Source organism: Nematolebias whitei, chromosome 5 (genome assembly GCF_014905685.2).
Source record: "Nematolebias whitei isolate Nwh7 chromosome 5, NemWhi1, whole genome shotgun sequence".
NCBI classification, from domain to species: domain Eukaryota; kingdom Metazoa; phylum Chordata; class Actinopteri; order Cyprinodontiformes; family Rivulidae; genus Nematolebias; species Nematolebias whitei.
Window position 1 is genome coordinate 32049336 of NC_056502.1, and position 10714 is coordinate 32060049.

The following is a 10714-nucleotide window of genomic DNA, read 5'->3' on the forward strand; positions in this document are numbered from 1 at the left end:
CTGGTTGATCCACTCTGAGAAGGTGCTATTTAAGAGACTGAGCTGAATACAGCTCCTCAGACTGAGGAAGTCTCTCGGATGAGAGACAAAACGTTTCTACATTTTTTGTTGATTTGCTTTGTTTTGTTTTTTGTTTTTTTTTGAATGTCCAGAGGACCAGATTGAACTTTTTTAGATTTTTCTACCTGGATTATTGAGCATGCATCAGGAAGGTGCACAGTGATTTTGAACCAGAAAGACTATCATGAGAAAGTTATGACACTCCTTAGTGACTTAACCACTTATGAACCTCTGAAAAGAGATCCAGGAAGTGGAGCTGTAAACAACATCACACTGTAGATGTGACGGTCCAATAGCTCTGAGCCTGTTTCAGTTCAAAGTTAAGTCACATTCTTACTAAAGAAATCAGGAGTTGTTGAACATTTGAACACTGAGACCATACCCAATAAGAGCTAACCCTAATGCACAAAATGTATTTTGAAATTTCTTGATTCATGCTCAGTAATCCAGGTAAAAAATCCAACAAAGTTCAGTCAGGTCCTCTGGACGGTTTCTTTGTGTTGAAACGTTTTGTCTTTCATCCAAAAGACTTCATCAGTCCGAGGAGCCACAACAAACTCAGTCTTATAAATAACACAATAACGTGGTAGTAGCTGAGAGTTGTTTTTAACAAATACTGAGTGTGATATTTCACATAACAGCATTTTCAGGTTTGACTAAATTGGTCAAACCTGACACGCTGGAGAGACTACGACTCTGTGTTGGCCTGGGAACATCTTGGAGTCCCCTCAGAAGGGCTGGAAGAGGTGGCTGTGAAAAGACATGTCTGGACCTCCCTGCTCAAGATGCTGCCCCCGAGACCTGAGTCCAGAATAAGAGGATCAATGGAAGAATGGATAGATGGATGGATGGATGGATGGATGGATGAATCTCATCATGGAGCCATATATCGATCAATCAATCACTACTTGACCTCACTCAATGTATTGGCCATCGCAAACTGGATTATATTGATTACATTTGTGTGTGAAGGACAACTTGCTTCGCTTCCAGTCCTTCATCTCAATGTCAGAGCTGAGTTTAATTTTATTTCCTTCTCCTCATTTGTTCCTGTTTGCAGTGAGCAACCCATCTTCAGTTCTCGGGCCCACGTCTTCCAGATCGACCCAAGCACCAAGAAGAACTGGGTTCCCACGAGTCAGCACGCCGTCACAGTGTCCTACTTTTTTGACAGCACCAGGAACGTGTATCGGATCATCAGTCTGGACGGCTCTAAGGTGAGTGCAAGAACAGAACCCGTATGATTGTGTTTGTCTGTTTGTTAGCAAAATATCTCATGAGCTACTGGATGGGTTTCAGTGGAACACTGAGGAAGTAAGCTTTACAACTCGTGCAGTCTGATTGAAGATGGCTGCTACAGGTTGTTTTTTATTAACCTTTATTTAACCAGACAAATCCCACTGACATCACAGATCTCTTTAGCAAGGGAGGCCTGGAACTGAAGGCAGACACATGTTTTGGTCTGTGGGAGGAAACCGGAGTCCCTGGAGAAAACCCACGCAAGAACAAGAAGAACATGCAAACTCCACCCAGAGAGACCCCAGGTCTAAAAGACCTTCTTGTTGTGAGGCAACAGTGCTAACCACTGAGCCATCATGCTGTCTTTGATCTTAGCCAACACAAACATGACGTTAACTCAGTTATTTGTTCAGATATTGATCTACAGTTTGGTGTAGTAGTAGGTGAGAGTCATCACTAACATGGATTGTGAGCTCTGACAGATCGGGCTTTATTAATCCTCTTTTCCATTAGCGTCTGTTCGGCACGGTTCGACTTAGTTCTGATGTTTCCAAGGCTTTTCCACTAGCAATGCTTCGTGGAACCAGCCACTTTTTCAGGAACTACTTAGCTCCAGTTCCAAGCGTACCAAGCTGGCCTTAAAACGTGACGTCAGAACACTGTCGGTCACTGACTGGTCAGGGGGCGGAGTCACTGGTTGTTGGAGAAACTTTCACAACAACTCGATCCACCATTTGCAACAACTCAAACTTGAGGAGCGACTGGACCTATTTTAAAAACAATAATGACAACACCGTGGTCTAACGCTGAAGTGCAGGTGTTTTCTGTTTGGTGGCTGACGACAAAATTCAGAGCGAGCTAGATGGTGCTCCACCGGTCCCCTGGCCCTCTCCACCGGAGCCCCCTCAGGCCGGGCAGGGCGTCACCTCCCCGGCTCCAAGCTCCGTTGGTCACCGCGGAGGAGCCTCCAAGCTGCCGACCCGCAGGAGCACGCGAGGCCGGTTCCCGAGCCCTGGCAGACAGGGACGGACTGGGGCGGGTCTGGGACGGAGGGTGGAAATGATTTTTAAAAACATTTTATGTATAAAAAAGTATTTTTCAGTTCAGATAAAAACAAAATTAAACAGTGCAGCTTTATCATGAAATCCTGTTTTCACTTTAATGACTATTAAATAATCTGTTACAGTTAATTCAGCTGATAAATCATAAAGACACAAAATTATTGGATCTCAGGAATATTTCCCTCAAATATGTTTAAAGAAGAGCTACAGCCTTTAGTTCAACTTTATTGAAAGCAAATGTTTGTCAATTTGAAAATTAAAATGAATTAGCAGAAATGCTTTTTTTGTTTTAAAGTCAAATAAATTCTCACCTGTATATGAAACCTGTTTCAGGGTCTTACCACCAGCATTAATGCCACCAGCTGGTAAGGCACGTGTCATCAATTTGAACCCGCCCACTACAACCATTATGGCGTGTAATGGAAATCCAGCTCTACTGTGCTGTACTAGCACTAATGCAAAAGAAGCATTAGAAGTGGGCTGCATGCTTTTCCACTGCACCACATTTTGGGACTGTTGTGAAGGGCTAAGTCAACTGGAAAAAGTCAATTTTAATAAGTTTTATGTTCTTGGAACAGAAAATAAGTTTTAAAACTTGATAAATGAGGCAGTATTATATCTGGATAATAATATATTATTATAATAATAAGAGCAATCCACCCTTTTCCAGATGAGGACCATGGCCTCAGATTTGGAGGTGCTGATTCTCATCCCTGCCGTGTCACACTTAGCTGCAAACCATTCCAGTGAGAGCTGAAGACACGGCACAGCACGATGACACCAACAAGTCCACATCATCTGCAAAGAGCAGAGATGGAATCCTGAGGCTACCGAACTGGAAACCCTCCCCCCCCGGCTGCACCGAAAATTCTGTTCATAAACGTTATGAACAGAATCAATGACAACGGGCAGCCCTGGTGGAGTTCAACTCCCACCCTGAAGGGGTCCGATTGACTGCAAGCAATGCAAACCAAACGCTTGTACCGTTTGTATAGGGACCAAACAGTCCATAACAACGGGCTCCCAATCCCATACTCACGGAGCACCCCCCACAGTGTACCCCGAGGAACATGGTCGAATACCTTCTCCAAGTCCACAAAACACATATAGCCTGGATGGGCAAACTCCCATGACCCCTCGAGGACCCTAGTCAGGGTAAAGAGGTGGTCCAGTGTTCCACAGCCAGGACGGAACCCACATTGTTCCTCCTGGATCTGAGGTTTGACCAACGATCTGACTCACTTCTCCAGTACCCCTGAATAGACCTTACCAGGGAGGCTAAAGAAAGTAATACACCTGCAATTGGAGGACACCTTCCAGTCCCCCTTTTAGAAGAGGGGAACCACCACCCCAGTCTGCCAATCCAGTGGCACTGCCCCCGATGTCCATGCAGTGTTGCAAAGGTGTGTCAACCAAGACAGCCCCACAACATCCAGAGCCTTAAGGAAATCAGAATGAATCTCATCTACTCCCGGAGCCCTGCCGCCGTGGAGCTTTTTAACTCCCTTGGCGACCTCAGCCACAATTATGGACAGACCAACCCCAAAGTCCTCTGACTCCGCTTCCTCCATGGAAGATGTGCCAGTGGGATTGAGAAGGTCAGAGAAGTATTTCCTTCCACCTTCCAACGACATCACTGGTTGAAGTCAACAATACTCCACTTTCACTTAACACCGTGTTAGTAAAGAGCTGTTTTCCCCTCCTCAGCCACCTGTTGGTTTGCCAGATTCTCCTCGGAGTCAACCAAGAGTCGTTATCCAGGATCTCACTGAACTCCTTAGATAGAGAACTTTACTAATTGGCTTTTATGTGAATGTTTCTGTAAAGTGCCCTGAGACAACTTTGTTGTGACTTGGCGCTATATAAATAAACTGAATTGAATTGAATTGAACTCCTCCCACATCCGAGCTATTTACTCAGCAACAGCCAAGGCTGTGGACCGCTTGGCCCTCCAGTACCCCTCAGCTGCCTCCAGAGTCCCAACAGCCAACTGATAGGACTCCTTCTTCAGCTTGACAGCCTCCCTAACCCGGGGTGTCCACCACCGAGTTCGAGGATGGCCATCGCGAGAAGCACAGACAACCTTGCGGCCACAGCTCAAAGCAGCCGCTTCAACAATTGAGTCACGGAACATGGCCCACTCGGACTCAATGTTCCCCGCCTCCGCTGGGATACAGTTAAAGCTCTTCCGGAGGTGTGAGTTGAAGATCTTTCTGATGGGTTTTTCTGCCAAACGTTTCCAGTAAACCCTCACTACATGTTTGGGTCTACCGGGTCTGTCCGGCATCTTTCCCCGCCATCTGATCCAACTCACTACCAGGTGGTGATCAGTTGACAGCTCAACTCACCTCTTCACCCGAGTGTCCAAAACAAACGGCCGCAAATCAGATGACACAATTACAAAGTCAATCATTGATTATGACCTAGGGTGTCCTGGTGCCAAGTGCACTTATGGACACCCTTATGTTCGAACATGGTGTTTGTGATGGACAAACTAGGGCTAGCACAGAAGTCCAACAACAGAACACCGCTCACGTTCAGATCAGAGAGGCCGTTCCTCCCAATCACGCCCCTCCAGGTCACACTGTCATTACCCACATGGGCATTGAAGTTGTTGTACCTTCCAGTACCCCTGCCAAGGACTCCAAGAAAACCAGATACTCTGAACTACCATTCGGCGTATAGGCACAAACAACAGTCAGAGCCCGTACCCAACCTGAAGGCACAAGGAAACTACCCTCTCATCTCCTGGGGAAAACGCCCAACACACAGGCACTAAGTTCAGGGGCTAAAAGTATACCCACACCAGCTTGGCGCCTCTCACCATGGGCAACTCCAGAGTGGAATAAGATCCAGCCCCTCTCAATGAGATTGGTTCCAGAGTCCATGCTGTGCGTTGAGGTGAGCCCAACTATACTGTATCTAGTCGGTATTTCTCAACCTCACGCACAAGCTCAGGCTCCTTCCCCGCCAGAGAGGTCACATTCCATGTCCCAAGAGCCAGCTTGGTAAGCCACTGTCAGAGCGCCAATGTCCATGCCATCGGCCACTGCCCATGGAGTCATGCAGCCAACTCATATGGCCCCTCCTGCAGGTGGTGGGCCCACAGGAATAGTGGGCCCACCACCTGCAGGTGTACCCTCTTTACCCTCACTTGGGTCTCTCAAGGACCCTAGTGAGGGTAAAGAGCTGGTCCATTGTTACACGGCTAGGACAAAACCCGCATTGTTCCTCCTGGATCTGTGATTTGACCAATGATCAGACTCGCTTTTCCAGTACCCCTCAATAGACCTTACCAGGGAGACTAAGGAGAGTGATGCCCCCAGAGCATACCCTCCGGTCCCCTTTTTTGAAGAGAGGAACCACCACCCCAGTCTGCCAGTCCAGTGGCACTGCCTCCGATGTCCACGCAATCTTGTAGAGGTGTGTCAACTAAGACAGCCCCACAACATCCAGAGCCTTAAGGAAATCAAGGCGAATCTCATCCACCCCTGGATCTCTGCCGCTACGCAGCTTTTTAACTCCCTCTGCAACTGAACTAGTATAGCCCCTCCTGCATATGGTGGGCCCACAGGAAGGCAAACCCATGTTGCTTCTTTGGGCTGAGCCCGACCGGGCTCCCTGGGTAGAGACCCGGTCACCAGGCATTGGCCGTCAAGCCCCTCCCTCAGGCCTGGCTCTAGGGTGGGGCCCTGGTAACATGTCTGGGCAAGGGACACTGAGCTCTGTGATTTATGTTGTCCATCAAAAGTCTTCTGAATCACTCTTTTTCTGGCCTGTCACCTAGAACCCATCTGCCTTGGGAGACCCTACCAGGGGCCATTACAATTGCCCCTGACAGCATAGCTCCTAGGATCATTCAGGCGCACAAACTCCTCCACCACGATAAGGTGGCGATTCAAGGAAGATTGTTAAAACTCATGCATCTTTAAAGATTTAGTTTTAAACATAATTTGAACAATACTTGGAGTCCAGCTCTTCTCCTATAATGTTTTATTGTAGATTTATGGTTGGTTCCATTTCTCAGAAAGTTGTCTGTCAAACTCGTAGAATCAGCAGGTGTTTTCTGGTTTGACCCTCTGCAGGCCATCATCAACAGCACCATCACCCCCAACATGACATTCACCAAAACCTCTCAGAAGTTTGGTCAGTGGGCCGATAGCCGGGCCAACACCGTCTACGGCCTTGGCTTCTCCTCAGAGAGTCACCTAGCCAAGGTGAGAAAAACCCCAAATCCTGTTTTTATTTGTTTTGGTAATAATTTTAATTGGAGTCATCTACTCTGGTTTCAGTTTGCAGATAAATTTGCTGAGTTTAAGGAAGCAGCACGATTAGCAAAGGAGAGGTCTCAGGAGAAGCCGGAGCTCACCAACACTCCTTCTCAGGTACCAAAGAGCTGCTATCAAAACCACGAACAGCTTTATATCAAAGGATAATTTCACAGTATTTTAATCCGGGCGCGATTCATTTAGTTCTATTTCATCCCTCCTGACTGCCAGAGGGCAGTGCTGAAAGCACTGAATGTTCCCTTTGCGCATGCGCTGTTCTAGTAATAATACCAACGGAGTCACAGGTGTGACACAGATGACCAATCAGAGGCTATATAGCCTGACGTCATCCGCAGCTCTGCTCCTTTTTTCTTCTCGCGTGCGGTTCAATCCAGGGCTTCAGCCCTTGGACCTTTTCACCATCGTCAGAGGCCTGAGTGCCCACTGGCCGGAGCAGCGTGTTCGCCCTCCTAGAGGCCACAACGGTTTAACCTTCATTTAAGGTATTTCTGCTGTTTGTCGGGGACTATGGTGGCTTTCGCCCCTCTCCCAACTTACAGCGTTTGACTACTGTGTGTGTGTGTGATTCAACACTAGTGAGTAGTCTTTTACTTCTATTTTGCCTTGGTTAGCTGCTCCGTCCGCTCTGTTGGAGGCGACTACTGTGTGTGTGAGATTCAACACCCGTGACTAGTCATTTACTTCTATTTTGCCTTGGTTAGCGGCGCCGTCCGCTCTGTTGGAGGTTTCCAACCGCTCTGTTGGTTTGGATTATGCTCCGAAATTAATTACGTAAATAGCTGTGTTGTGGTCTTGTTTTCTAATTTGTAAAGGCGAGCGTTGGTGCACCCTCTATCAATAATTTTTCACCAACCTCATAAACAGTTGGACTGAGCTAGCCGTGCTAGCCTCTCTGGGTTTTGGCCTTGTTTTTACTGGTGAAGGCTAGCGTTGGGCACCCTCTCCTAAATCGTTTTCACCAATCTCATAAACAGTTGGACCGAGCTAGTGGTACTAGCCTCTTTACGTTCTGGCCTTGTTTTCTACTGGTAAAGGCTAGCGTTGCGCACCCTCTCCTAAATCATTTTCACCAACCTCATAAACAGTTGGACCGAGCTAGTGGTACTAGCCTCTCTACGTTCTGGCCTTGTTTTCTATTGGTAGAGGCTAGCGTTGCGCACCCTCTCCCAATCATTATCACCAACCTCGTACATGGTTGGACTGAGCTGGCATTACTAGCTGCTCTGAGTTTTGGCCTTGCTTTCTATTGGTAGAGGCTAGCATTTGTGCACCCTCTCCCAATCATTCTTACCAACCTCGTACACGGTTGGACTGAGCTGGCATTACTAGCCGCTCGGAGTTTTGGCCCTGTTTTCTATTGGTGAAGGCAAGCGTTTGCGCACCCTCTCCCAATTATTTTCACCAACCTTGTAAATGGTTGGGCTGAGCTAGTGGTACTAGCCTCTCGAGTTCTGGCCTTGTTTTCTGTTGGTGAAGGCTAGCGTTCGAGCACCCTCTCTCAATCATTTTCACCAACCTCATGAACGGTTGGACTAAACTAGAGATGCTGGCCTCTCTGAGTTCTCGCCTTGTTTTAATTGTTTAAGGCAAGCATTTGCGCTCCCTCTCCCAATCATTTTCAGCAACCTCATACACGGTTGAACCAAGCTAGCGGTTCCAGCCTTCATAAGTTCTGGCCTGTTTTTTATTTGGTGAAGGCAAGCGTTTGTGCCCCCTCTCCCAATCACTTTCACCAACCTCATGAGCGGTTGGACAGGGCTAGCGGTGCTAGCCTCTCTGAATTCTGACCTTGTTTTAATTGGTGAAGGCAATCGTTCGTGCCCCCTCTCCCAATTTTTGGCCTATCCTTTCATCCTTGTTTTCGTCCTGTATCTTGGACATAGCTGGCAGTGCCAGCCTCTTTGCTGAGTTGCGGTTTTTTACTTGAGTGGAGGCCCTGTCAGAGAACCCCTGCATGAACTGCAGCTTCATGCCTCGTGCTGTGAGGGTGGCTTGGCTGGCCCAGTTTCGCAACAAGCTCGGCAGTGACCTCCCGCCTTCTGGGCAGGAGGCTCCATCTAGGGGCCCGAAGCGCCAGACTTAGGCCGCAGTCTCTGTGGCCCCTCCTAGAAAGAGGCGAGCCAGGTCTGATCAGGGTCTCTCCACAAGGGTGGAGCAGCTGTCCACAGAATTGGCAGAGATGAAGTCCCTTTTTCAGGCACGCCAACTGGGGGCTGAGCCAGTGGCAGCGACCGGGCTCTCCTCCCCACCCATGCCCGAGTTGGCTGTGGGGGAAGAAGTGTTATCCTTTGCTGCCTCTGCCTCTCACCTTTTAGGTGAGGAGGAACAGTCATCTCAAGTCTCAGAGACTGGTTCATTTTCTTCATCTCGGAGTGTACCTAGTGGGTCAGGTGACGACTCAATGCAGGACGTCAAGCGTATGGCCCTGAGACAACTGCAACTGGAGGTCCCACAACCAGAGGAGTCCACCCCTGGAAGTGCCTTCTTCAGGCGCAGACGGGCCCCTCCTTCCTTTTCTGTCCCTCCATCAAAGGAGTACCTGAGGGAGTTGCATGGTTGCTGGCAGGACCCAAAGGTCTTTGCGCACCTCTCCGCGGATGGCGGAGTGTTGGCGGCTATGCATAAGCCAGCTGCAGCGGGCTTGGAATGCATGCTGGTGATCAAACCTGCTGTTACATCACTCATCATGTCATCAGAGGAAGTTCTACACAGTGCTGTTTGGTGCCTGTCCAGGCACAACAGACAAGGCAGCAGTTTTCAGGCCTAAGCAGGGTGATGCCCACTCCACATCCAAGGCGGCCGTCAGCTGATCCCAGCATTCGGCCGCCGCCTCGGGGTCATGATCGGCCGAGTGGTTTGTTACCCTCATGTGGTTCAACAGGGACCCGACAGGAGCGTTTGTGAGTCGGTCCACCAACCAGCTGGGCGGGTTTGGATCGGGGACTCTGGCTGCCCCACCCCACGACCCCCAGGAGCTGTGGAGGGAGACATTGATGCCAGCGGGCCGACTGTCGGATACTTATCCACCAGCAGCTCAGTTACTGGGCGGCTCATGCCGTGGACCCATGGGTGGTTGTCACTCTTACTCATGGTTACCGACTACAGTCTCGATGGCGGCCTCGCATCTCACGCCGGGTCAAGGTGACTATAATCGCCGATCCGGTGAAAGCTCGAGCACTAGACCAGGAGTTTTTCGCCCTCCTGGCCAATGGTGCAATCGAGGCAGTGGACCCTCTGTAACAACCCAGAGGCTATTACTCGACTTACTTCCTCATGCAAAGAGGACAGCGAGTTTCATCCCATTTTAGTTCTGAGGGGACTCAACCAATACCTAAGGGTGCTGCCCTCCCACATGCTCATGACAGCAGAGGTCCTTCAAGCTGTCACGAGGAGAGAATGGTTCATGTCTATCGACCTGCAAGATGCTTATTCTCATGTGCCTATTGCGGCAGAACATCACCGCTTTCTCAGGTTTGCCTATCAGGGTCATCACTGGCAGTTCCAGGTACTCCCATTCGGGCTCTCTCTTTCCCCGAGGGTGTTCACTCGGTGCGTGAAGGCAGCCCTCTCTCCTACGGAGTGAAGGTTCTGCTTTAATAAATGATTGGCTTCTTTTCGCCCCATCTCGGGCCTGTGCCTTACACGACACGAATCGCCTGCTTGCTCATGTGTCCCAGTTGGGCCTTAATGTCAACCTGGAGAAGAGCTGCCTGATCCCTTCCCAGACGATCACCTTTCTTGGGTGGCTCTGGATTCACCCTCCATGAGAGCGCGCCCATCCGCTCAAAGGGTAGGCGGCATACTCCAGTTGGTCAGTCGGTTCAGGCTTGGCAGGCAGCTCCCCTACGTTGCCTTCCAGCAGCTTCTAGGGAACTGACGTCAGTCACTCGGGTGGTGCCCTTAGGCCCGCTGTCACTTTGCCCCTTGCAAAGGTAATAATAATAATAATGAATTTAATTTGTAACGCACTTTTCATTAACAAAAATCTCAAAGTGCTACAGAGTGCAACTAAAATCAATGATAAAATCAACTAAAATCTGTGATAAAATCAACTAAAATCAATGA

The 10714-nt window shown here is 49.0% G+C and overlaps 1 protein-coding gene across 1 annotated transcript in view; it reads left to right on the forward strand.

Moving 5' to 3' along the window:
* LOC119410374 (homer protein homolog 1-like) overlaps window positions 1-8732 on the forward strand; it is a 9492-nt gene extending 760 nt beyond the window's left edge. Inside the window, exons 2-5 of the mRNA XM_037677286.1 lie at window positions 1121-1277; window positions 6446-6577; window positions 6653-6745; window positions 8583-8732. Coding sequence (XP_037533214.1) covers window positions 1121-1277; window positions 6446-6577; window positions 6653-6745; window positions 8583-8732 — 532 coding nt within the window. The remainder of the gene's footprint in view (window positions 1-1120; window positions 1278-6445; window positions 6578-6652; window positions 6746-8582) is intronic.
* Window positions 8733-10714: the final 1982 nt, after the last annotated feature.